The sequence below is a fragment of the Fonsecaea monophora genome (assembly GCF_001642475.1).
Source record: "Fonsecaea monophora strain CBS 269.37 chromosome Unknown Scaff34, whole genome shotgun sequence".
In the NCBI taxonomy this organism is placed as follows: domain Eukaryota; kingdom Fungi; phylum Ascomycota; class Eurotiomycetes; order Chaetothyriales; family Herpotrichiellaceae; genus Fonsecaea; species Fonsecaea monophora.
Window position 1 is genome coordinate 50055 of NW_019173965.1, and position 25935 is coordinate 75989.

The following is a 25935-nucleotide window of genomic DNA, read 5'->3' on the forward strand; positions in this document are numbered from 1 at the left end:
TGCCTGGGTGCCTCCATCAGGCTGAAGGGATAGAGTTTCCGGAGATGGCCATGATGGGCGATGGATAGTGTGGTGTTGATGGTGATGTGAATGGTTAGAGTAGTAACCCCTTGTACCACTTGTAGGTATTATGATTAGTGGAGGTGGCCACCCCCAGAAGCCTTGAGGGGAGGCCAGCCCGCTGCCCATCCGTCGCCAGAGGCTTTCCAGAGGCTGCCAATGCTGACTTACATAACAGGAACCAGGGCCGGGTCTGGTAGCCGCCTATCAAGTGGCCCCTAGCATGCCACATGGCTCCAATAATGCGGTCACACATACGGTCTGATCGGCCATAGTTGAATTTCCCCTCTTCCCATGATTTTTCCCCTACTGTCTGCGTTGAATTGACGAATGTCAAACCACTTATTATCACATTCATTTCCTTCTCAGGTTCTGCGAAGAAAGATAAAGACTCCCTCAAGTCACATCCAGTCCACAGTACTCGAATCTCAAGCCTCTTTCCCATCAAATTATTCCGCATCTCGCCGGGTTACATTGCCGCTTATCGTGAAGCCCTCCCACCGCCACGATCCCGATAAACCATTTTCGCCACCAATGATCAGAACACTAGACTTATAACACCCTCTGGCAAAACTGCGCGTTTGTCCTACCACCCCTCCGTCCGTCGAAACTCGACAAACCTCGCGACTGTCTCGGACCATGGAACGCCCAGTACAACCTCGCCCGGTTCGTCGGCGGGTCAACGCTCTTCTCTACGTGAGCCAAAGAATAGGGCCAGAACTGCTGCCCTACCTCCTCCACAACCCCAACCTAAACCTGCGAGTAATATCGGAACTCTCAAAGTCGGAATTTCAACAGCATATGGCCCCGGGGGTCAGTTTGGACAATGTACAATGGATAGAGAACAAGCCCCAAGATCCACACCGCAACGAGGTTATGATGTTAGGCCACCGTCTGGCGAGATGGGCTGATTTCATGTTTCTCGCTATCGATGCTGGCATGATTTGCTTCATGCTAAGCGGCTTCACTACCGATGTCCTTCTACATGTGTTGAGATGCTGGGATGTGTCAAAAAGAATCGACCTGTTACCGGAGTTGAGCAGAGACCAATACAGACATCCCATCTGGAACAGGCAGTTGTACGAATTGCGGAGAAAATGGGACTGGGTCCGTGTTCTGTCTCCGGCCATCTTTGAGTACTCAGAGAATGGTACCAGCCTGGCTCAGTCAGGAGCAAACTCTTTGGATGGAGACGTCAACCCAGAATTCCGCTGGCAATGGGCTGGACCGGCGGAGATGATCGAAGCTATCGAGAGCGAAGCTCAATCAGTCCTTCGGGCCACTTATCTCAAGACAAACTCGACCATTCCAGATCTCCCACTCGCCAAATCTGCTTCTACCAAGCCTCGACTGCCCAGCGAGATTTGGACCATGATTCTGGATTCACTAGGTGACTGGGAACTCGCCACCGCCCTAGGAATCTTCACACACCTACCTGTGCCTCACGAGTGGGAGACGCTCATTCCATCGCCAGGATCATCCAAGTCCCCCTCGCTCGAATACACCATCCTCACACAACCTATATCCCAAATCCAAAAATATTTCACCACCAAAGCCTCCTCGAACCCTCCAACTACCCTCTCACCAATTGCGACCCGGCTCATCTTTCGCTTTTCTATGACTGACCTCCTCACATACCTGGCTCTTCATCAAAAAGACATATTCTGGACGTCTTTTGGGTTGGCGCTTCTGCCGCACAAAGCGTCTTTGATCTACAACTCCCCGACGATCTTGCAGTGGTGGAAAGATTGTCCTGCCGTGATCAAGAAGGAATACGGTCCTGAAGCACTGGACGGTGCTTCGCGCGCCGGATTCGTCGAGGTGCTGGATTGGTGGCTCAATTCGGGCTTGAAACTCACATACACAGAAAAGGCACTGGAATCAGCTAGCGCCAAAGGGCACGTCGAGGTGCTTGAATGGTGGAAGGAAAATTCCCTGAAATTGGCGGGCACCGATCGTGAAATGCCGCTCAAGGTCGGCAAGAGCATCCTCTTAGCAGCGCAGAGTGGTCGGACTAATTCGATTGAGTGGTGGGAAACGTCGGGGATCCCGTATGCACACGAAGACGGTGTCGCGCGGCTTGCATCCCAACATGGCCACGTCCCCGTGCTCGAGTTGTGGTACCGCTTCAAAGGGAGCAAGATGATTTTCGACAACCAAGTCCTCGTCGGGGCAACAAAGAATGGCCATGCCGGCGTCCTGCAATGGTGGAAGGAGATCAGTCGCAAGACGGGCCTGAGAGTCGAGTACAAGACGTGCGATATTGAGGAGGCCATGGAAGACGCGGTCGGCGGCGGCGGCGAAGGAGAAGTCAGAGAGTGGTGGGCGCGCAACGGGCTGAACCTGGGAGTCGGGACGGGCGAGTGGATGAGAGTCAAGACTTTATGAAACCATTACGATCACGACGGCTGTCGACTCTCTCACTACCCGTTACCCGTCGATCCTTGTTTTTCCTAGCATGGCTTTTCCTTTCTTACGACGGAGCAATCGAATGCAGTCGACTCGACTGGTGGTGTGGTGCTGGGGCGTCCTTCCATCTGTCTGTCTTGTCTCCTCTGAGTTTCTCTGCGTTTCTCTGCACGTTATCCAGCGTTGGGCGTCCTGGATTTGGGGGGAAACGGGACAGAGCTGGGCTTTTGTATGGAGTATGTCGTATACTACACGGCTGTGGGTTGGTTGCACAACAATGGGGGCGTCAAGAGAAGATACTTGTTGCTGGTCATTCATTGTTGTTCATCAGCGATACAACGACAAGCACCTGGATGGGGCAGGGGACACTGAGATAGAGAAGAAAGAAATATCCCGACAAATGAACTCGATCGTCGCTAATCATTTGATCTCATTAAAGTCATGACAGTACCAGAAAGATCCCCTAATGAATGAATACCGGACTGAATTTCCCACCCATCTTTTCCCTCGCCCCCGAATTTGATAGCAAAATAACCGAAGAGGTGAGTGAGGAGCCATTGGCCTTCATCCTTGATGTGGTCGAGGCTCTCTTCTCCCTGTCGTGTTCTCACGTTCTCCTGAAGAAGAATAGAACCAAGTCTGTCGCTTGCTCCTCGTCCTTTGGCGCCTCAGACAGCTTCCACAACTCTTCTATTAGACGGCCCGGCGTGACTCCCAGAAAGCAGAAGGTCCTTGTTCCAGTCGCGTGCGTTGCAGTCGGGCAACACCAATTCATCCCTGCTTATGCGCCTAGGCTGCTCCCAACTTAGAATCATCCTCACACGGCGCCCGGAACCTGAATTGACTCAACCATGTAGTGCCCGTCATATCCATCTTCACCACTTTGCTCCATGCGCCATCAAAACTCTTCAAGCAGGGTTGGTCGCTTTTGCTTTTCATCATGCATCATCATCATTATCGGGAGACCCGCATGTTGGTCCTCCCAAAGCATTACTCTTTCGCTATCCCGTGTCAATCAGTCCATCGACGCCCAACCTCACGCCCAAGGTATTTCCGAAAGGACCCTTCCATTCAATGATGTCGAAGGCTTCGCCAGGGTCATTGCTTGCTGCCGCTCAAATTCGTGCGTGGCCAGAAGGATTGTATACGAATGATCTCACGGGCTAAGCGGATCCTCGTAGTCCTCGGCGCTCAATTCGGCCAGCTCACTGCTACCGTCCTGCCAATCAGCCGAGCTCAGAGTTTCAACGGCTGTCTCAGCTTTGGTTCTCAATGCCAGCATGTTGTTCTGGATTTCCCTCATCTTCTCCTCATGTACTGGATTCTCGAGTTCAAAGTACGTGAGACAATGTTCCACCACATCGATTACTTGGCTGACTTGGCCGGGCTGGAGCGTGTTACTTTCTCGACTGCGGGGATTCAAGAAGGTGGTCTGCACAAAGTGGGAACAGCTAGTCGCCAAATCGTGCACCGCCGTGACAAGTGTCGAGTAAACTCGAGGGTCTTGGAGAGCAGGCTCCTGTAGAGGGGTGAACAGGATCCTCTTGAGCAAGTCCACCGTCCCAAGACGGATGTTGAATTGACCTTCATTGGGTGCAACCAAAAACGTTGGCGCCCATTGATGCACCGTCTGCAGGACCAGGTCCTCGAGGAAACCCGCGGGAAGGTTAAGGTGGCCATTTTCCACCTTCAACAAGGCTTCAACAAACTCAAAATACTCCCGGGCATATTCCACGCCTACTGTCGCGATGCTTTCCAGGGCGGGTTGAACCAGGTCGAATACCTGATTCTCTGAGTGACAATACTCGCAGAAGGTCAGGACTGGCCGGAGGAAGGCACTGGCTATGTTGATGCTCCGGTCATTGAGCCCATTCACCAGGATGATGGAGAGTGCACCAGCGAGTCTCCGGTCTGTCGAGAACACCTCTATGAGATTATCCGCCATTGACGGATTCTGCCGTCCTGCAATCAGGCGCCTGAGCCATTCTAAGTTGGGGGGAATCTTGTTAAACCCGAGCATGTCCATCTCAGGAACAGTCAAACCGGCTCGCTTGTCATATTGGCGAAAATCTCTGTTGGCAGGTAAGTGGAGGTCGACACTCAGGAGTAAGCTCACAAAGAGGCGGATGAGCACCGGGTGGTTGAATGGTCGATTCCTCTCTCGGGCACTCAAATATGCAGCGTAGCGTGTTTTGAGCCTCCTGGACAACGGGAACTCGGCTTGATTGTTCAAGTGCATCATGATGATATCGACACACTTTTCGAGGAAGTTTTCTTCGAGGACGAAGAGGGTTTCCTCTTCGCCCAACCGATGTATCGCGAATAAGAGGCCGAAATAGTCCGTCCAGCAACGACCTGTCTTGGCTACCACGTCCCACAATCGAGACAAGTGATTGAGACTGCTCTGAAGCCACAAATCGTATTCTGCCGCAACCTTTTCGAATTCCGGACCAGATCGTAGTTCGTTTTTGACGGAGCGAAGTCGATTAAACGTGACGCAGAATAGGTTCGCAAACGACTTCCGGACGATCTGGTAGGGGCTACGGACGACTACATCTTCAAGGACCCGGACGGTTTGTAACCAGTGAGCTATTGTCCTGGTGCAGTCCTTGCACTGCTGTGTGTAAGTGAGAAGAACACCGATAGTCTCTTCAAAGTATGGTTGTTCCTTGAAGCGAGAAGATACTGAGCGCAAATAGTCCAGAACCATTTCAATCACAGCGGATTCGAGGCTGTGATTTTCACTGCATTTATCCGAACCCTGTGGCATGCGTTCGAGGAACTTCTGGATGAATTGCGCGTGTGACGGGTCTTGCGCGCAGTAAGAACGCAGAAAAAGCTCATTTTGTTGAGATATGTGTTGATCCAGTCGACGCGGCAAGGGAATTCGTACAGGATTGATCGGGTCGTGGCAACGATATCGCTCCTCGACCTTGCGAATGCTCGATGTCCTCTGGTAGAACAGCATGTAAGCACTATAAAACTTGGGAATATGGTAAAAGCCGGCTTCTGAAGTGCCTCCAAAGCAGTTGTCACGCATTTGGGTGGTATCAAAAACGCCGACTTCTTGGTCATTGAATTGGACCCAAGACTCGTGGACGGGTTTCGCCGACGGCCGCTGGCGGATAAATGAATAGTAGTGACCAGAATCTGCTGTCCCAGAGTGAACAATGACACCAGTGAGCTGGAAGTAATCTGGCTCTCCGGATTGCTGCTCATCGCTAAGTCTTGCGAGAGTATAGGGTGCCATATCGAGAGTGTCGGGAAACTGGAATTCATCGTTGACTTTTGTCCGCATCCCAGTCATGATGTCGTAGTCGAACCGCTTGAGGTTGAATATCAAATTGTCAGGCACGTCTTTCAGACAGGCTCGCTTGACAGCATCCACGTGGCGCCCGCATGAAGTGCAAGAATATTTGTTTTCGCCTTGGAGAACTTCTCCCTCGACATACGCACGAAGACTGTCTTCGAGACGGGCTTTGCCTTTGATCTCCACCTGAACAGCGGAGAAGGGCTCCAATCGTTCCGAAATGTGGTCACACTCCTTCGACTTGACTTGCTGGACCAGCTGTCCGCCGTACATTGACTTGAATGCCGCCCGGGCCGAAGAATCAATCTGGCCCTCAAGGCGATCAAAGAGCAGATTGAAGAACTCATCCACATCCATCTGTACCGACACATCAATTTGCTCTCCTTCATAAGTCGTTATCGCTTCAACCGCCATCGAGGGATCAATAGACTTTTCATAGGAATTTTGCATATATGCGAAGACCTTTGCCAGTTCCAAGACGAGTTTCTGTTTCGATTCGTCGGAGCCCAACATGTTCAAAAAGAATTCCCGGAATTGCACGTTCATGAAGAGTTGGGAAAACAACGAGTTGAGGTAGCAAGTGTTGGAAAGATTTCGTAGCCCGGCGTAGCCGACATCTGTCCGGAGATTCTGCCGGTCGTGCGAATAGATAGGTTCAAAAAAGTCTGGAGGTAGTAAGTCGTCCCCCAACTTGGTGACAACCGTTGTGAGCTCTTCCGGTCCGTGGCACAGGGCAAGAATCAGGTTATACAAGCTCTCCCGTACAGTGCTGTCCAGAACTGGCAACCTCGAGTTCTCATCGACCCCTGCCCCGTTCTCGGACAGCGGTGGAAACAGGAATAACGTAATGATCTCGTCGATGATCTGATGGCCGGGAGGAAGCGCATTTAACGTCTTGAGTAGTTTGCAGTTTTCGAGGAGCAGTTTGGTGAGACAGGCAATCACATGATCCTTGAGAGGTTGGCCAACAACCTCGACATGCTCATGTTTCAGGAGGATGGAGATCCACTGGTCAAAGTACTGTTTAACAATCTCAAGAGGAAAAGATTTGCCTATCCTTCTTAGGATAGCAAGCATTGTCTCGCAGACTTCGGCGCAGCGCTCATGCTGCAGACATGCATGCGGCAGGATGTCTGCCAGAGCAGTCCACAAATGTGAGAGACAAGTCTCAATGGAAGCGGGTGGAAAGCGTGATCGTGGCGCTCGTGGATTGTTAATCTTGAGGTACAGCTTTGTTCCGACCGCACCAGTCAAACCAACCACAACCTCGAGGATCGAATGCCGCACATCAGTTCGAGGATCAGCGACGAAAGCAGTGACGATCAAGTCTTTGAAGTCAGCTTCAGCCTCCACGTGAGTCCAAATTCGTTCATCATGTAGGCACGCTTCGATGAAAGTTTCCAAGACCAGTTTCACCATGGCTGAGGACGAAATTTCGTCCATGTTGGTGTTGTCACTCTCTAGTGCAAAGCGGAGCAATCTTGAAGCTTGCGCGGCGAATTCTTGATGGTCCACAATGTATTCGCTTGACGTTTCTGGGGACACCTTGGCTCGGAATGCGAGAAGAAGTGCTTCCGCTAAACCGTGCGCAATGGACATCTGGAGCCCATCTGATGGGTTATTCAAGTCCAGTTTGGGCAGTACCTGCACGATGGTTTGAATGCTGTAGATGAGAAATTGAGAATCCGGGCTTGAGCTGAACGACTCATCCTCAATGCAAGATCGTAAAGCCCGGGCGCAATACAAGAGTTTGAAAGGTTTGCCGGGAGGCAGAAGTTCCGTGGGCGACTTGTCTCTTGATCGTACGACTCGGACGAGTTCGGTCTGCGCCGAGAAGAGGCTGAGGAATGTGTACACCTCTCTTGATAGGCGCTCATCAGCGTCAAGCAGCTCGTAAAGATCATCGAAGTGGTGCATGATTTTGCTGTCAACCGGTGAGGTGGCACGCGTGGCGCGGGTTGGCGGGCTCTCTGGCGTGTTCAATGTTTTATGAACAATCAGGAGACCAGAGGCTACCTTTGAGTCTGCGATAGTTGTCGACTGTCCTGCGAGCAAAACCTTTTGGCCCATGTTGAACACGGAGAACTGGGTGAAACCACTCGCCTCACAAAGATACTTGTGCAATTCGTCGCAAGTATTCTCGGACCCGATGGTGATATTTTGCACCTTCTCTGTTATATACTTGCTTGCCATGATCTGAATCTTGAGTTCAATAGTCTCTCCTTTCTTGCCTGAAAACTCCGCCAGTCCCTGGATCTGCTGATCGGGGACTGGACTATACCGAGGACGTAGTTTCATGCCTTCAAGAAATTTTCGGAGGAATAGCAGAGACCGATCAAAACGCAGTTCCTCGGCGCGTATTTCGTCCTCCGAGGCGATAATCACCATGGGCTCATCCTCGCCACTCATGGTACCATCTGTGTATGATTTTAGCTTTGCTGCAGATGCCATAACCTGCTGCACCGAGCGGTCCACGAGAGAAGCATGTGTCGCGTCGATCACCTCCTTCGACCTTCGCGTGACAAGGTTGTTATCCAAGTACGTCCGGATGATGAAGTCTGTTGCTTGATTCTCAACAGTGTTTGGAGGCGCATCCAACATGACTTTCCACATTCTCTCGATCCCGGGTACTACAATGACATCCTCAACATCAGTGATATTTTCCGTGGTGCGTCTGATTGTGTGGAGAATCGACACCCTGATGAACTCGAGGACTTGTTCATTGTAGTCTTGGGGTAACAGGGTCGGCAAGTGTTTTTCGATGATCAAGTCCAAGAGGAGATTTTCGTCCTTGTTCTGTTTTATTCTCTCTGCATGTGTCAATGTCTCCCAAGCGCGAGCTCTGATGGATGTGGGGAGAGGTGAGAATGCATAGAAGGATGTCCAAAGTTCCTGCACGAGATCTGCAGTGAAGACTTCAGGCACATAGATAATGAAGTAGTACAGGCAAGCGGATCGCACCTCGTACATTGCCTCGATTAATTTGACGGGTACACTGCGAGCCAGCATCAGGTCAAATTGGTCACGCAGGTACGCAAAGTCGGCAATCAACAGTGCCAACAAGTTGAACTGCTGTGTGGCTTCAGCAACACCTTCACCTCCCAGCATTGGTAATAGGCAGTTCAAGGCTTGTAGATCACCAGTGGCGTATTCGACGTGGGCTTCGAGGTTCGAAGCCGCCTCGGACATGATCCGATTCCGCTCTTCCTCGTCAATCGTGGGAAAATTAAGTTCAGAGCGACCCAACGACAGAACGTTAGTCAGATGTTGGGCAAAGTCCCTCCGTATGAGCGGCGCTTGTTCAAGAGACGCGTTTTCCTCCATGGAGGCTTCGCGCAGCAATCGTATGCACAACTTTCGTGTTATCGGATCTGTGGGTATTCCAAGATGGAGAGGTGATATGCCAGTCTTAGTTCTGAGATTCTCAAACAGAAGAGCAGTGAACTGCAAGACGTGCAAATCGAAGCGCTGAATGGGATAATCAGATAGTTTTCGGCAGATGTAATAAAGTGCATGAAGGTCGTATACAGTAAAGCACATTTGAAGGAGATTGAAAATCTCATGCGCAGTCCGCGGGTCTTGGCTCTCGACAATGGTTTTCCAGATATTGTCTGTGTCGGCGTCGGTGTATGTCCCAGAGACGCAGAGGAAACCGACCACATTATGGGCTCGACGAATCAACTGGGGGTGGGAGTCGACCCCGACAATATAGTCGACCAATTGGTTCTCCTTGATGAACTTGACCAAGAACTTTACCAGGGGGTGAGACATTGCAGGCTGGGCTTGGCCACTGATATGTTCTTTGAAGACTTGAACAAGATCAGTTGACATACTGTCGACGCCGGAAACTCGAAGTTCCATTCGCCCATTGGTGATGAATTTGCGAAGCGTCTTGAACTTCCAGGCGTATGGCATCGTGCTGGGAAGGTCAGTGAGATCCGAGTCAGCGAACCCAACTCCTGCTGCAGATATTATGTCCTTGCCGATCTGCGGGATATCGACCGCGATTGTCGACACCATTGGATTCAAAAGGTCAATGATCTTCCCCGCGGTCTCTAGATTGAGCCATGCCGCTTGTTTCACAATGGCTTGCTGAATGGCATGGTCTGCTTGTAAAATTATTTCCGCAGCGCTGTTGCGGATGTGGTCAAGTTGTGAGAAGTTGGCATAGACAAAATTTGTCTCGGTACTGTACACATTGGAGATCGGAGCCATGATACAGTTCGTCACCGAGAGCAAATTGTGGAAAGGTCGAAATAGATCAGCTCGCTTCGGTATTAGAGCGCATATTTCGGCCATCAAGGCGGAGATGGATGGTAAGAGAGACACGGTCGCCGGGTTTCCAAGGCGATCGATGACGAGCGTGTAGAAGTGGGTGCGATCGAAACTGTGTGCCCGACACAAAGCGTCGTAGAAAGGAATGCGGACCGAGAGGATCCATGTCAGTGGTTGTATGTAGTTAGCACACACCAAGCTGAGTGACTTGAGCTCGCCGAGTTCTGCATCCTCACGGAGCAAACGAAGTCTTTGGGTGTCAAAGTCCATCAGGAGCTTGGCAATCTGAGCAAAGGCGACGAAGAAGTCGACGAGGTCTTCGGTCCGAGCTCCAGGAGGTGGACCGGCCTCTCTTCGCAGCAGGCCTTCGATGAGATCTGGGAGTCGTTGCCAGAAATCCTTCTCCTCTTCAAGCAGTGTCGGGGGAAACTCGTCACAGATGGAGACAAATTCCATCATCCAGTCCTTGACTTGACGGAATATAGCCCCATTCTGACCACCAGCGTGTTGGAAGTTTTCCGATATGCGGACAAGCACTCTATGCGTACTCCCTGGGGCCCATTCTTGAGCAAAGGGGAATGTGCGATTTACATAGCCAGCTGGGACCGGCTGCAGGTGGTCAGATGCGGATTCACTTCCCCCACTAATACGACCCGTCCACCTTGTCTGGTTTGGATCTTGGTCGAAGTCTTCAGGCTCAGCAACCTCGATTTCAGGGCTCTTGCTTGGGGAGGAAGATATCGAGATGATCTCTGCCGACTCGGTCGCATGTGGTTGGGGGCCAGGTACCGCATTGTCATCCCCCTTTGGGTCGGCACAACCAATGGGGTTTTGTGGAAGCGAGGGATTGGACGGCATATCTGCTGCTTCAGCCTCGGCGGTTGGTTGTGTGATTGATTGTGAAGACAACGGGCGGGTATTGATGGTAACCTTGCTGGTAGGAGATATGAGAGCGGGAGGGGCTACAGTTCTGGGAGGCAGCGGCGGAGTCTTGACGACAGCTCTTTCCTCATCCCGGTTGGCAAGGACAACTGGCACTGAAAGTGCGGGGTTGGAATTGTCTTGTTGGAAATCCGACATGACATGCGTCCCATCAGGCTTGGTATCACTCAGCCTTGGACGCTTGTGCTCGTGCTCAGGCAGCTCAGAACCTTCGGTGGAGTCGCTTCGGTTGCGAATCGAAGAATCGGACATTGAGGACGACATGTTACGAGAGTTGCATCTGGAATTCCGCAGGAGCGCGAGGTCCGCGTCCAAGAGAAGGAGAGCGGTGAATTCAAGACTGACCAGAGAATGAAGGGGTGGTTGAGGTGAGGCAGTGAGAGGTCTTGGCAAAGGCTGTAAAAGACCGCCACTCAGAGACAAGGCAAACCAGGATGACTGTCGGATCAGGAGAGGGTGAGCAACGGCTAGCGACTGATGCCCACGAGGGTCTTCACTGCATGGACAGCCGATCTCGTAGAGATTGACTGATGTCGACTTGGGCCATGTCTCTCGGCCAGGGGATGTTGAGTGACGGATGGAGACACGGGAAGAGGCTTTGTTCAGCGTGTGGTGATGAGAGGCGGGGCCCAGGTGCTAGTCTTGGGGGGTGGGAAATTTACGACATGAGATCGGGAGACGCAGAGGGGGATATTGGATAGTCAGGAGATTTCTACTGATAGGCACGTAGAATGTAGATTCTTTCTGAGGATGGAGAGGAAGGAGAAAATAGTCTAGATGGTGGTGGTTTTTGTGAGTCGAATGGTCGTTGGACAGAGATGGGACCAAGGCTCGCAGGCTGCCGTTGACTTACAGTAGACGAAGTTGTTAGGGGACCCGGCACAACTTGCTTATTGGCGGTCCCACCATCACCAAATTCACCAAACTCACCAAAAACGCGTCTGGCGCGTGAGCTGCCCAGCTAATGGAAGCATGGAGGGGCTTCCCAGTCCTGCTAACTAATCCTGGTATTCTCACACGTCATGCTCCCCCCTGCGCCTTGTCAGTCACCATCACAAAGATTTTTCTTGGGTGGATTGCCAGTATCGGTGGGCATGGACAAACGAAAGAAACCAGCAGTTGTGCATTCTTTATCCCTCCCATATCCAGAGCCACAATGGTATGTCTCTCTCTAGTGAGGAAAACATTCCTGCAGTCTACCACCCAACTAACTCTAATTCTTTTGCCAGGCCCACCATCTCTCCTGACACTGAGCAGGCACTCCTACAACTCCTCCTCCGGCTACTACAGCCCATTGGCGACCTCAGACGCGACCATGTTCTGCGTTCCAAGGGCAAAAGAAGAGGTGGGAAAATAAACAAGAAGATACAAGAAGACTCTATGCCAGAATGGATGCCTGATGTTTACGACCATCTAACTCTCGGATTTAATACCACGGTCCGCAGGCTTGAATCCTTAGCTCACCAGCGGAAGCCCAAAGTGCTATCTCAGCACACGAACGACGACTCTTCACCGGGACATACGTTTGCAAATCTCTCAGTTGTCTTTGTTTGCCGCCGCAATCTGCCTGACATAATGACTTCGTCCATACCTTTGCTGTTAGCATCCTCGGCTCCCGCAACCACCAGGGCCAGACTAGTCGAATGGTCTTCACAAGCCGAAGAGCAGGTTGCTCGAGCACTGCACCAGCCTCGTGTCGGTGTGCTCGGAATTGGGGAAGGGGCGCCTGGCGCTGAAACACTTTTACGATTTGTTCAAGACAATGTTGACGCAGTTGATGTTCCCTGGCTAGACCATACACCCAAGCCCACGTACCATTCCGTCAACATCCAAACAGTCGAGTCAGTTTCCAAGCCCAAGGCCACACTCCAAAATCGGAAACGAAAGAATCCCGGAGACGGCTGAGAGTGCTTGAAGCTGGTGAACTGGAAGACTGATGCAATCGTCAACGGATGAATGGAATCCGGACGGGGACACGTCTGCGGTATTCAATGTAGTCTTCACCAAAGAAAGAAACCAGATGCCGTTCTTCGTCTGTGAGCGAAACCGTTAGCACATCGAGCTATGGAGGAGGCATGAAGCAGCGACTTACGAATAATCCGATGGTGGAAGAACTTCCACAATACCACGGCATATATTACAAAGCAGATGCGGTTCCCTAGCAGCACTTGCGTTCCCAACCCCCACCAGAAGAATCCGAAATAGGATGGATGTCTGGAGAAGGCATAGACTCCGTCTGTCACCAGGACATGGTCTGCTCTCTTGGTCCACTGGACAACATGATTGAAGTTTGTCTTTGCCTGTCGCATGGCGGCACTTCTGACAAGTTGTCCCAGGATGATCAAAGTGGCGCCCAACCCGACAGTTATTGAGGACGGAACTGACGGAAATATCCTTGGGATCTGGAATGGTAGACTCAGCCAGACTGGGGCGTACTGAGAATACAGCCAGTACCGAACCAGCAATTCAAGCATGGCCGAAGAGTGCGCAGCCGCGTACCCAACACCGTTTGAAAGTAAGAGAAAAGACGAGATTGAGGCATCTGGAGGATTGTATCGTGCTGTCATGTCAAATTCGAGGTAGTGAAACAGGGCCAGTGCTGCAACAAAACATGGTGCCCTCCAAAGTCCATAACCACAATACACCAACTCCACGGTCAAGATTGTAGAAATGCCCAGCGCAATGCCCAACCCAAAGGCGCGAATCGCAACCCCTGATAGTGCCCGTTTGCCTCCCGGCAGGTATTGCGGTGGGATGTACATGGGCTGCAAATTCGCGCGAGTACTACCATTGATGTGTTCTTGAATCCGATCTCTGGGGAATTCATGGATAATCCCTGGGGAACTGGGCGCTGAGGAGTCCGACATGCTTTCCAATGCCGACACCTCTAACAGGCGGAATAGAGGACACCTGGGATGTGGCTGTTTAGGGGGTTGTTGTCCTGACGATCGTACAAATTAAAATGCCCACACTTTGGGAACTTGCACAAATGACATCTTCAAATAAGCCAAAAGAATGAGTGGATCAAAGAGAATTGCATTACTTGAAAAGAACAATAGTAAGGAAAACGCCTGAAGGGGGTTGTCGAAAGGCTCAAAGCGTCTGCAGAATTGTGTCATCCGACTCTCCTCGAAGAGGCTGCCAAACAAGCCAAACACGCCAAACAAAGGCTCGGCATGTTCTTTCGCATCAATGATTTTCCGGACCCGGTTTCTCTGCTCATCTCCTTGACGGGGCCATGCCATCTTCTTCCTTTTCCCTCTCCATCAGCCACTCCAACTCTTGTTGTTGGGCTATTTTGGAATAATGTGTGATCATCCAGAGTGGCAGAAAGCCCAACGAGGCGAGCTCTATCATGCTTTTGTCCCCGAACTCATCGCAGCTCGAGACCGATGTAAGCAAGCCTGTGATAAGTTGAATTCCTCTGAATCCACCACCCGGCGCCGAGTAATCGAACTGTGGAGAGAGTAGGTCGACGCAAAATCGGTCACACATACAAAACCCTCCTGGGGTATAGTCTCATGTCTGCCTTGCAGGATTACTAACGACACCCGCCCCCTGCCACCTCTGCAGCCATCGTCGGTAGACGACGACAGGCTGTTCGAAAAGGAGCCTTGGATCTGCGGTCCACTCCGTGCTGATTACGGCTTCAACATCTTTCTTGGCCAGGGAGCTCAATTGAATTTCAACTCGACCTTCATTGACACCTGCCCCATCCGCATTGGCGCTCGTACCTTGGTTGGACCGAACTGCAGCTTCTATGCTGGGACCCATCCTCTTGACCCGGCGGTTAGGAATGGAACCAACGGTCCCGAACTTGGAAAAGAGATAAACATTGGCGAAGACTGCTGGCTGGGAGGGAACGTTATTGTCTTGCCCGGAGTGACGATTGGCCGAGGCAGCACCATTGGAGCCGGAAGTGTAGTGACAAAGGTAGCGAGCTTGAGGCTCTCCTTACTTCTTGCACCAAAATTTCCCATCTGACTTCTTTACAGGACATTCCTGCCTTTCACGTAGCGGCCGGCAATCCTGCGAGGATTTTGAGAAAGATCCAGACTTCGATAGACCCGAGTCAAGATAACTCAACAGTTGCGAAGAAAGAGAGCGAGCAGGGAGCGGAAGGTGTGATGTCTGCACGATAGACCTTCAAATTCACTGGCAGTACTTGTTTCATGCGCTGCTTCTAGCTCCTCTGCATAGTGGTGCAAGTCTCAAGCCTCCATATTTGTCCTTGGCTGCGCCTTGGACGCTGACAAGTAACGCTTCCAATCTCTCCACTTCTTATCCGGTGACGAATTCTCTGGATATCAGGGACGAACATTGCACTAGTTGTCTGCCAAGTCTCGAGATATCTTAGACCGATTGCATGGTTCCAAGGCACTTGTCGACTGACTGTTCAAGTCCACTTCTCATACTCTGGGAAATAGAGGCTGTGGATTCTTTCCGCATACTTGACGACACTCGCAAAACTTTTTACGAGTGTCTTTGACTCTGGAGCGCTGAGGCACGAAATCAATAAGAGCCTGCGAGGCTATACAAGATTGGGATACTCACCTGTCACTGACAAGCACAGACACTATGAAGCCGAACAACGTCGCGTCGGCCTCCGATGGCTGCTCGCCCCCAAGCAGCCAGACAGGTTCGTCATCGGCTGAAACCTGCCGCAGACGAATGCTGAGGACTTGGTTGATCGATCGCCAGATCTCCGTCTTCAAAACTCGCACCTCGTCGTTGGTCAGGCGTCCCACTCCTTGACCATGCAATGTTTGCGTCACACCTCGATAAATGAGAAACCCAACTAGTACGCGCACTGGGAACGGCATCGACCAAAGGGCTTTGTCTCTTTGGACATAGAAATTTTCGAGCCACCGCTCGCGCATCTGATAGAAGTGTCAATTCCCCCGGAAGATGGCCAAAATGTCGAAAACTACTCACGTGGTAGAAATACAGCTTATCTTCCAGCAGGGCACGAAGAGCAAGATCTTCTAGCTTCAATTGCTCCGACAAGCTCCCATTCAGATCTGGAATACAGCCCATGCTCAGTAGCCTCTGGATGATCAACGTCGAGTCTCCCAAGAGTGAGGGTCCGTTGTGGCCATCGTTCTGGAGAGGACCGAGATCCACATAAGGGATTTTACCCTTTGGCGCAACTTTTGCTGACCCTGCTTCGACATCGTAAGCCAGGCCAGCATGTCGAAAGCGGAATTCGACCTTCGTCACGAAGGGCGACCAGCTGTATACTCCCTTTTCAGGCCAGCCACGGGAGAGGATTAACTTGGAGTTTCCGGCTGACATTCTCTTCCAAGCTGATGAGAGCAGTGAGGTCCAATTGTTCGATGACTGCACAGCTCAAAGACACGAACCAAACTTTGCAGTATCCAGGAATCGGAGTTCTCATTGATATATTTACCCCAGGACCTCAATCTCGTCTAGCAAGGCCGGGGCCAGTCGGCGTCTGATCTCTCAAACACCGACTCGGCTCGGAGCCACCGCGAACCGGCCCAAACATCCCCTTGGCGAAACAACCGAAGGGACAGGCGCACTGACTTCCTTGATATTTTGTTTCATGTATTCGGTACTGTCAGGAAGCTGGTAAGGAGACGATGGGAGAGGGACGATGACTTTCGGGCATGAAATTCCCCTTTTGAAATTCGGAGGATATCTGCTCCAAATAACATCAGCCAAGTTGGTGCAACAAGGAAAGATTTTGCTGTCAACGAGCAGAGGCATTCCTGGCCATTCGTGGTGCGGCAGAGAGTGGCAGCTTCAACAGCCAAGGCGAAAGATTTCAAGTCAACCCAGATGGCTCCCACAAAGGTGAATGAAAAGAACACCACGGTCAAAATTACCCAGAGTTCAACTGAGCAAAAACTCACTCCTCGATTTCATCCACATTATTTTGCGGTGTGCACGAGGAGTGAGAAACCTTTCCCATTGCTTTTGCAGCAGGTGGTTTTTTGGAGTAACAATCATCCGAAGCACCCAACTAGGTGAAATCCTTCCTGTAGCGTTGCACAGGAGAGAGACCCTAGGGCCCGTCCGGCTTCATCCGAATTGTTGGAGGAAAATAGACAACAATAATATATGAAGGATCGATGTGGAGAGCTGGGTAGAGGTCTGGCAGAATTCTGAGGACTTGTATGGGTGGGGACAGTATATCTTCTTTCACATCCCTCAAAGGTCATGGATCATATGCCCTTCCACTGTCAGCCTACTTCAAGTCCACAATGCCCGCGCGCGGCGATACTATCCTCCAAGCTCGTCCACTACCTAGCAACGCCGAAGAATGATTTGATGGGATCTTACGATTTCACAAGGACATGGCAAGGCCTTAGCAAGGCCACCTCGCCACCAATGGATATTGAAGTGTACATCATCTCTGGGGTATTGGTACTGTCGATCCTGGGAACGGTTGTTCCGTCCGTGAAGTTATGTACATGCCCTCTTCCGTTGATCTTGGCCTTGGCCTAGACCTATGGACTAGGGGGGAAGGTATACTGAGGCATCTTCTCATTCCCTAGACTAGGGGTTCGTTGCGAGGGCAAGTAGGGCAGACGAAGCTCCCTGGTGCGCAGTGAACCAGCTCTTAGCAACGGGGTCATCATTCGCCATGCAGCTCCGTGAGGTCGGTTGGAGAGGAGGCAGACTAGATTCTATGGGCTTGTGCTTGAGCTCATGAGCAATGCAGGACGACAGGACAGGTATACCTACCAGAGTAGCCTGGCGGGCCAAAACCAAAACCAGAACCAAGACCAGAAGCGCACGAGAAGTCAAGTCAACGCCAAGTCAACGGGCACACAGATCTCCATGTAAGTAAGTAGGAGGTATGTAGAGAGCATGCAAAGCTCGTTTGAGCGAGTCATGAATATTCCGAAGACATGGCACCATAAATAATGGCGACCACGATGGTACAGTACCACCAGTGCCACCAGTGGAACCAGTGGAACCATACCATATGTGGGCTGACATAAACACATGCCCGTATGCGTACTTATGTACTGAGTCTTGGGCGTCAGGTGGATTCCCATTCAATTCAATTCGGCTCTGCCCCCACTCGACTAGACTTCGACTCCACCATACAAGTACAGAGTACGGAGTACAAGTAATAGATGGCGTCGGCGTCATGTGGGCTCTTTCTGACCTCTGCGTGAAGATGTTCCGTGGCGGTATGGCGGTACGGCGGTATGGCGCAATAAGGGTATATACGTAGCTACTGATTTCATGAGTCGCCGGCGTGTGGATGAGCTGTGAGATGAGATGAGACGAGATGAGATAGGCATGGGTCGTGCCACCACTCATCGCTCATCGCTCCAGCTTGAAGAGAGAGAGAGAGAGAGGTGGATTCCAACTACTGAGGTGGCACTGAGTGGGCGGCAGAAAAGAGCAACAGAAACAGAAAACCCGGGTGACGATATGGTCATTGGCCATTGGTCATTGATCAAGCGGCATATGTTCAACAGTAAACGCATCCATCCATATTTTTGTCATATTGTCGTCGTCATTATCGCTGTCCTGACAAGCCTGCGGGGGCAGAGCACAAACCCGATGACCTGGGATGACTTCTTCAAAAAGCATCACATTACATCTCCTTGCCATCGCATACCACTTACTACACAGTAGGTACCTAGAGCTGTGGGTATTGCTCTTTCTTTCGTCGATCAGTCCCAGAGGAAGGGGTTATTGGCGTTGTTGTGGGTATGTGTCTCAAGCGAGCAGTGCCAGCACGCCCACCATCGCCAGTGCGACAGCCGCCGTCGCAAAAGCCCCCTGGCTCTCGAAACCCTTTCGTGCAGCGCCAGCGACCTGAGTCACCGTCGCGGTGGTGGCTGCGGGCGGGGGCGACACGACTTCGGTGCTGGTGGTCGCCGCCGGGGTTGGGGGGAGGGTGCTGGTGCTGGAGGTCGTGACGATTACTGTTATGACGGTCGGAACCGACGTCGATGCGGTGGGAATCGGTGCTTCCGTCGTGGTGGTAGGCGGTGCCGGTGGGTTTTCGGTTGTGGAGGGAAGTAGTGGTGTTGTCTCGGTGATGCTTGGAGTCGGTGTAGGCGTGGGTGTAGGAGCTGTGGTACCGCCGGCGCCGAGAGTTGCGACAGACGCCACCGTGTTTCCTGCTGTCGCCTTGCAATCGTCCGGGCCGAGCGTCACCGACGAGCCATCCGTGTCGACCAGGACGGCGCAGGTTGCGTCGCTGCAACACACGCCCTTGGTGTCGCAGAAACCACAGGTCAGACCGATCGCGCAGCCGCCGCCGGCACTGTCGTCGCAGCAGACATCGCCCTGGGGCACGGCGCCTCCGTTGGCGCAGCATACGGCGTTGGCACGAACGTAGCAGCCATCTAGACCGGGTTAGTGATTGAGTACGAGACAGATGGAAGAGCTCCTGAGGGGGTTCAACAGTGGTGGTGGTTTGCCGTACCGGGGCAAGGCGTCGAGTCTGCTGGGTCACAGTCATCTCGTTGGAACAGACCGTCAAAATGTAAGAAACCGCTTCTCAGTTGGCTGGAATTGCGTACGCCGCGCGTGTACCCCTGGGAGAGGTCGATGGGGTGGAGAGGCTGGAATTGCGTGGCAACAACGACAGTGGAGAGGAACACCAACGGCAGAAAGGGCGACATTGCAGATATCGTCGTCTCGGGTGCGTGTGGATGATAGCACGGAAATGATTCGAATCAAATGACAACAGGGCCTCCCTTTGTTCCTGGAAAATTCGAATACCTCGGAATAGCAGAAGCGTTTTTCTCCTTCAGCCATTTTCGAGGACCATGCGCTGTATATGAGTCTCTTGATGGGGTCGAGCTGGCACCGTGTTGGCACAAACTCCCTCATTCCCCTAGGTACCTAGACCGCGGGATGAACACGAGGAACACGAGTCCTGAGGGCATCCAGGAAGACATTAAGGGCCATTTACCCGACACATGTTTCCACGATGCACCAACGACAATGGCAAGCCAACCCTTGTGGCGTCGGAGCTTCAGAAGCTTTCACGAGCTTAGTGATTCTTGTTTTGGTCTTGGCGCTGCTTCTGTAGACGAAGGGCGAGTTGTTTGGGTCCAATCAAGGTGACGGCAAAGATCGAGTTTGCTTCCAGCTCAGCCGCACGGAGCGATCGCAACGCAAGTACGAGGTCAGCCGAACGTCCAGGCAATGTCTAGACTTGAACGGAATCCCACAAAAACTCTCGAGTCTGTCAGCGAGATCATGAATCGAGATTGTAGGACTGGTTACGATGCAGGATTTGACGTCGAGACCGGTACCTCTCAGAGGTAGAAAGGCAGGGGGCTCAGCTGTCTAGGGCTGTGAATCATAGGTACGGGGAGGCAACACAAGTACATGGTAGTAATATGAAATCACAGTCCGAGTACTCACAGGAATGAAAAGGCACATAGTCATAGTAAGAGAGAAGAGGGACGAGGAGCTCTTTACACATATCTATGGAGCGGAGGGTGGGAAGAGGGATACACGACGAGGTACGAGGACTTGTACTCAACATCAAGTAAGATAGATCCTTCGGATAATTGTTGTTCCAGAAATTCTATATCTGGAATAGCCTAGAATTTCTTGGCACCAACCTATTCCATTCCAGGTATCCGTCTCGCGACCACCATCAGCATCAATGGTCTCCTTTCTTCACCACCTACTTGTAGATTACTCGAGAACGAAAAACCTTATCAACATTGACGGGTCAATCCTAGGGTCAGCGAATGCTTTAACATGAGCTTTGGCTGAGCCTTTGGCTGCGCACCACTGAGCGCCTAATCAAGCCTCTCGGAGTCGTACAACCCTGCCTTTCAACTGGACATACTGTTTCAGATGGGTGCTAGGGGAACCTGGTAAATCGCCAACCTTTGCTCTGCGACAAAACCCGTCCGAACACAAACGTCTGCTCATTAACCACTGGTTATTAGCAGCGAGGATCTTACAGAAGATGAGAGGTACGGAGTACAGCCTAGCTAACGGCCATACTTCCGTATGAGGGTGAAAGTGCCGCGGGAATGGGTTGTTCAACAGCAGGCCCTGATCGATCAACAGGCTCTCGAAACTTGGTCGAAACTTGCTGCAGGCACATGCATGAGAGTATGCATGAGACGCGGATATGTGTCAAACGTGATCCGAGACCTCTTCAACGTCCCACCACCGGATTGATGCCTAGAAGACCTTCTGAATCACTTTGATTCACGCTCACATGTCGTCCAAGGTGAAGACTTTTGGGCTAGATTGATCTTTGTCGACTCCATGAATCATGGTTCGGATTAACGGTTCGCCTGGTAAAGCTTGACTTTGATCCTACGCGAAATAAGGCGCAAACCAGGCATCTGGGCACCGGGGCACACGGGCTGCAGGAGGCCTAATACACGGCACGACCCCTGCTGCCGCTAATGGGGCGGAAACCGTATCTGTGAAGCCTCTGGATATCGAGCGAGGGGGAAGCCTCGAACTTCCTGGGCTCATGCCTGTATAGAAGGAGTGCCAATATGGAGTTCGAAATCTGTTATTATCCCCCTTAGGAGACCCGTGTGCTTCCTCTGCGCCAGAATCTCTCTTCATTGTTGACATCCCCGTACTAACTTTGGATTTCTTGTCCCACTTTTGCCACGACATTCACTCTACGTGCAGAAAGATGAGGGCTATTCAAGCCTGTTGCATGGTGTTCTTCCTGTTGCTTCGGCTCACAATTTCATCCAAGACGTGCTACACACCAGCCGGCGAAGATACGAATGGCCCTTACTCGACCCCCCAGAACAGCACCTATCAACCATGCAACCCTACAGACGGCACGGTGTCAATGTGCTGCGCCAGCTGGGACACATGTATGCCTAACGGTCTTTGCTGGAACGAGGCGTACCACATCTGGTGGCGTGAAAGCTGTACCGATCCAGATTTTACCGATCCCAACTGCGTGAAGCTGTTCACCAACATAACTGGAGGTACGTATGGAACAAGGTGCTGCGACTTCCCATCTCGTACGTACATTGAGTGCTGAAGTATATATTTATCTAGACACGACAGTATCGAATTGTACCGACGGTAGTTGGTGTGTCGGCACAAAAGGTGGCTGCTGTTCGGATCATACAGGAGTCTTTCTTGCAGCAAACAACGACACCTTACCTAAAACCTCCAGTGCCGCCGTCTCGGCCAGTCCTACTCCCACCGTTCCTGCGAGCAACACGAGTTCGTTATTGATGACAACTACTATCGCTTCCTCAAGTCTCACACCCTCGTCCATCGCGTCTGAAGATTCACCTTCTCTTTCCACTGGCGCCAAGGCAGGTATAGGCATTGCTACAGCTGTGGCTGTCTCGATGCTGCTTGGGCTGCTCTATTTGTTTGTCCGTCGGCGTCAGAACAAACGCAAACAACTCCGAACCGGTCTTGACAATCTGCTTCCAGCAGAGTCCAAGCCCGATAGAGCGGAAATCTTCTCCACTCCGGTGTTTGAGAAGGACGGCTCTCGTTTGAAAACAAGAGTGCCGGCGGAGATGGAAGGATGAAATTTGTGAAGAAATTAAGAAATAAGAATCATGAATGTTCAAAATTTCGAAGGGGATCAAATAGTCAGGATCAAGGGCACTCGGCGACTAGGTGTCTTGAGCAGTTGCAGAGCGCAGGAATACAATAATAATTGGGGTCGACTAACATTTTATGAAGTCGAGTGTCCGGTCCTGTAGGTCACCCTTGAACAACGCTTCGAGTCCATGGATGCGTATCGTGTACTGGAGGTGGAATGCTTGCCGCCTGAAGCCTCGTGTGAGACGCCACACCACTACATACATCGAATATCACCCACCAATCAGCGGCCTGTGACGATTCGCGACTCCAAGGAGAAGCTCATCAATAGTCAATAATACATTGGTCTCTGTCATTTCAGCAAAGTGTTGACGCGGTCATGATTTGCTACCAAAATTACTAACGGACTAAGGAGGTATGTGTAACATTCTCGTGTTTTCTCAGGGCATACCTCACAGCATCAATTGGAATACGATTTTCTCCGAAGACAAAGGACATAGTTGGCACGCGGCACTGGACAATGCCAATATGTAGTGTTTCTAGCAGCCGATCGATCCACAGAACAAAGGTATATGGTATCAAAGGATTGTGCGATACGTGGAAATGACAGATCCAGGCGTCAAGTGACGAGGCTGTCCGACACGATTGAACTCAGCCTTGCGGTCGCTTTCTCTATCAAGACATCATCAACGCCATGTCGCCCAGAGCACGACTGTCGCCGTCTATATTTATAATTGGTTGTGTCTCAATTGTCCCCTCATAGCCTTGTCCTACCTCTACCTAGCACTCCATGTCACTCGGCGCCTTGTCACACGGGCTCACAGTAAGGCTGTCAATAGCGCCTTTCTGGCGAGAGAAACAGGCGTTACCACGGTTGAAAGAAGACCACAAGTGAAGAAAAGAGACTCAGTCTGTTGGACAAAGCAGGACGTTCAGCCTAACACTTGAGCACAAGACATCACATCTCTTCTTCACTTGTGCCATGAACCACGTGAACAAACAAACATTGCCTGCGGTTTCCTTCTCTCCTCCTCGTCCATCCTTTCCAACTTCAAGTACGCGACTGTCGAACTGCACCTGCTTCATTCTCCTGATTGCTCCATCACTTGTTCTTCTCTTTCTCCTGCGCACCTCGAGTCCTCTTCATCCTCTCCCTGCATCGACTTCACCGCATCCTCGCTTCGACATCGCTGTGCATACTTCCGCACCTGATCCAGTGTATCAGCATTGAAAACATCGTCCAGTCGCAGCCACACAATCAATATCTTAACGTCCCTGATCACTCAATATGCCTGGTGGTGGTGCTGTTCACCTTGCGGCCACGACCGATGTCGCCCGGATCGAAGCCCCGGTCACTTTCAGAGCTTACCTGATGTGCGCCTTTGCTGCCTTTGGAGGGATCTTCTTTGGGTATGACTCAGGGTACATCAATGGCGTGATGGCAATGAAGTACTTCATCCATGAGTTCACCGGCAAGCCGTATCCAGGGGCAGATGCTACGGCTGCAGAGAAAGCTGCTTTTGCCGTCCCTTCATCGCGCCAATCCCTGATCGTGTCAATCTTGTCTTGTGGAACTTTCTTTGGCGCAAGTAAGTCGGCTGCAAATCGTTGCTCTCAAGCCATGCTGACTCCATCTTTCAGTCATTGCCGGTGACCTAGCCGACTTCATCGGCCGCCGAACCACCATCATTGCCGGTTGCTTCGTCTTCTGTCTCGGTGCCGCCCTCCAGACTGCTTCCACAGCTTATGGCCTTCTCATCGCCGGACGTCTCATAGCTGGCTTTGGCGTTGGTTTCGTGTCTGCCATAATCATACTGTACATGTCGGAAATCTCGCCCCGCAAGGTTCGGTAAGTCTCCCAAGGTCTAGCTGGGTGTCTTTCAAGTGGCCAGTACTGATGCCACGAATGTAGCGGTGCTCTTGTGTCTGGCTACCAGTTCTGCATCACCCTCGGGCTCTTGTTGGCATCGTGCGTTGTCTACGGCACGGAAGACTTCACCGACTCCAGCTCATACCGAATCCCAATCGCTCTTCAGATGCTCTGGGCTGTTATCTTAGCCGCAGGACTTTTCGTGCTGCCTGAATCTCCACGTTATTTTGTAAAACGCGGGAACCTCGACAAAGCAACCCATGCTCTTGCTAGGCTGCGAGGTCAGCCTCGTGACTCTGAGCTGATCCAGCAAGAACTGGCAGAGATCGTCGCAAACCACGAGTATGAGCTGCGGGTCGTTCCCCAGGAAAGTTACGTTGCGAGCTGGGCCAACTGCTTCAGAGGGAGTCTGTTCAGACCGAGCTCGAACCTGCGACGGACCATTTTGGGTACTTCTTTGCAGATGATGCAGCAGTGGACCGGAGTCAACTTCATCTTCTATTTGTAAGTCATTTGGAAACTTGCACATCTCTCGCATAGATCTTACCACAGGCTTTATTGAAATGTATGATGCTAACAGGGAGGATAGCGGCACCACTTTCTTCACCCAGCTTGGTTCTATTCAGAATCCCTTCCTCATTTCACTCATCACCACCCTCGTGAACGTCTGTTCGACACCGCTGTCATTCTGGATCATCGAGCGATTCGGTCGGCGGTCCATCATGATCTGGGGTGCTCTCGGCATGGTCGTGTGTCAGTTCATCGTGGCAATTGCTGGAACTATCGACGGCCGCAACCCACAGACAGTCAAGGCGGAGATTGCGTTCATTTGCATTTACATCTTCTTTTTCGCAACCACTTGGGGACCAGGTGCGTGGGTGGTGATCGGAGAAGTCTTTCGTCTCCCTATCCGATCGCGCGGAGTCGGGCTATCTACCGCCTCGAACTGGCTGTGGAACTGTGTAAGTGGACATGCTTTTCCGTTTGCGAGACTTCACTAACGCGATCCATTTGATAGATCATTGCCGTCATCACACCATACATGGTCGGAACCGACAAAGGCAATCTCGGGCCCAAGGTTTTCTTCATCTGGGGTTCCCTGTGCGCATGCTGCCTTGTGTATGCGTATTTCCTCATTCCTGAGACCAAAGGCCTTACGCTCGAACAAGTCGACCGCATGCTGGAAGAGACGACTCCACGGACGTCATCGCGATGGACGCCAAAGACGACCTATGCGGCAGCAATGGGAGTTAATGAAGCTGGTGAACTCAAGTCAGAGGTTGTCGAAGGCATCCAGCATAAGAGTTCTGCTGTTTGAGGGCCATTAAATCTGTGTGATTGAATGGGGTATTTCAAGCCTGCGGTCACTCAAGATCAAACAAGGACAGACAATCTGAGGGCGGATGGATAGATCGGCAAAACTCCGGTTACGCCTGTTGAGGCTGTAGCTGTAAGAGGTTCACGTCTACTACCGAGGGATAGTCGGATAATGGTAGAAGTTCTATGTTCCATACCATATTTCCAGGTTGATGATTCTCTCTGAGTAAACAGGAAGAAAGAG

At 51.6% G+C, this 25935-nt stretch overlaps 9 protein-coding genes across 9 annotated transcripts; 5 read left to right on the plus strand and 4 right to left on the minus strand.

Annotated features, from left to right (window-relative positions):
• Positions 1 to 699: 699 nt before the first annotated feature.
• On the plus strand, positions 700 to 2448 carry AYO21_05401 (hypothetical protein; the record flags this gene model as incomplete). The annotated part of the gene is made up of 1 exon (XM_022655370.1): positions 700 to 2448. One exon carries the CDS (start codon positions 700 to 702, stop codon positions 2446 to 2448), a length of 1749 nt encoding a protein of 582 aa, XP_022512262.1.
• A 1022-nt stretch (positions 2449 to 3470) lies between these two features.
• On the minus strand, positions 3471 to 11260 carry AYO21_05402 (hypothetical protein; the record flags this gene model as incomplete). Its single annotated transcript, XM_022655371.1, has 2 exons — positions 3471 to 3573; positions 3630 to 11260. 2 exons carry the CDS (start codon positions 11258 to 11260, stop codon positions 3471 to 3473), a joined length of 7734 nt encoding a protein of 2577 aa, XP_022512263.1.
• Positions 11261 to 12090: 830 nt separating this feature from the next.
• On the plus strand, positions 12091 to 12901 carry AYO21_05403 (hypothetical protein; the record flags this gene model as incomplete). Its single annotated transcript, XM_022655372.1, has 2 exons — positions 12091 to 12155; positions 12226 to 12901. 2 exons carry the CDS (start codon positions 12091 to 12093, stop codon positions 12899 to 12901), a joined length of 741 nt encoding a protein of 246 aa, XP_022512264.1.
• A 40-nt stretch (positions 12902 to 12941) lies between these two features.
• AYO21_05404 (hypothetical protein) lies at positions 12942 to 13863 on the minus strand (the record flags this gene model as incomplete). Its single annotated transcript, XM_022655373.1, has 2 exons — positions 12942 to 13030; positions 13089 to 13863. 2 exons carry the CDS (start codon positions 13861 to 13863, stop codon positions 12942 to 12944), a joined length of 864 nt encoding a protein of 287 aa, XP_022512265.1.
• Positions 13864 to 14302: 439 nt separating this feature from the next.
• On the plus strand, positions 14303 to 15138 carry AYO21_05405 (hypothetical protein; the record flags this gene model as incomplete). The annotated part of the gene is made up of 3 exons (XM_022655374.1): positions 14303 to 14463; positions 14533 to 14929; positions 14992 to 15138. The coding sequence occupies 3 exons, from the start codon at positions 14303 to 14305 to the stop codon at positions 15136 to 15138; spliced, it is 705 nt and encodes a 234-aa protein (XP_022512266.1).
• A 254-nt stretch (positions 15139 to 15392) lies between these two features.
• On the minus strand, positions 15393 to 16291 carry AYO21_05406 (hypothetical protein; the record flags this gene model as incomplete). Its single annotated transcript, XM_022655375.1, has 3 exons — positions 15393 to 15495; positions 15551 to 15876; positions 15932 to 16291. 3 exons carry the CDS (start codon positions 16289 to 16291, stop codon positions 15393 to 15395), a joined length of 789 nt encoding a protein of 262 aa, XP_022512267.1.
• Positions 16292 to 18700: 2409 nt separating this feature from the next.
• On the minus strand, positions 18701 to 19614 carry AYO21_05407 (hypothetical protein; the record flags this gene model as incomplete). Its single annotated transcript, XM_022655376.1, has 2 exons — positions 18701 to 19335; positions 19416 to 19614. 2 exons carry the CDS (start codon positions 19612 to 19614, stop codon positions 18701 to 18703), a joined length of 834 nt encoding a protein of 277 aa, XP_022512268.1.
• Positions 19615 to 21617: 2003 nt separating this feature from the next.
• AYO21_05408 (hypothetical protein) lies at positions 21618 to 22488 on the plus strand (the record flags this gene model as incomplete). The annotated part of the gene is made up of 2 exons (XM_022655377.1): positions 21618 to 21924; positions 22073 to 22488. The coding sequence occupies 2 exons, from the start codon at positions 21618 to 21620 to the stop codon at positions 22486 to 22488; spliced, it is 723 nt and encodes a 240-aa protein (XP_022512269.1).
• A 1304-nt stretch (positions 22489 to 23792) lies between these two features.
• AYO21_05409 (hypothetical protein) lies at positions 23793 to 25692 on the plus strand (the record flags this gene model as incomplete). Its single annotated transcript, XM_022655378.1, has 5 exons — positions 23793 to 24093; positions 24146 to 24353; positions 24417 to 24878; positions 24955 to 25336; positions 25393 to 25692. The coding sequence occupies 5 exons, from the start codon at positions 23793 to 23795 to the stop codon at positions 25690 to 25692; spliced, it is 1653 nt and encodes a 550-aa protein (XP_022512270.1).
• Between the last annotated feature and the right edge of the window lie 243 nt (positions 25693 to 25935).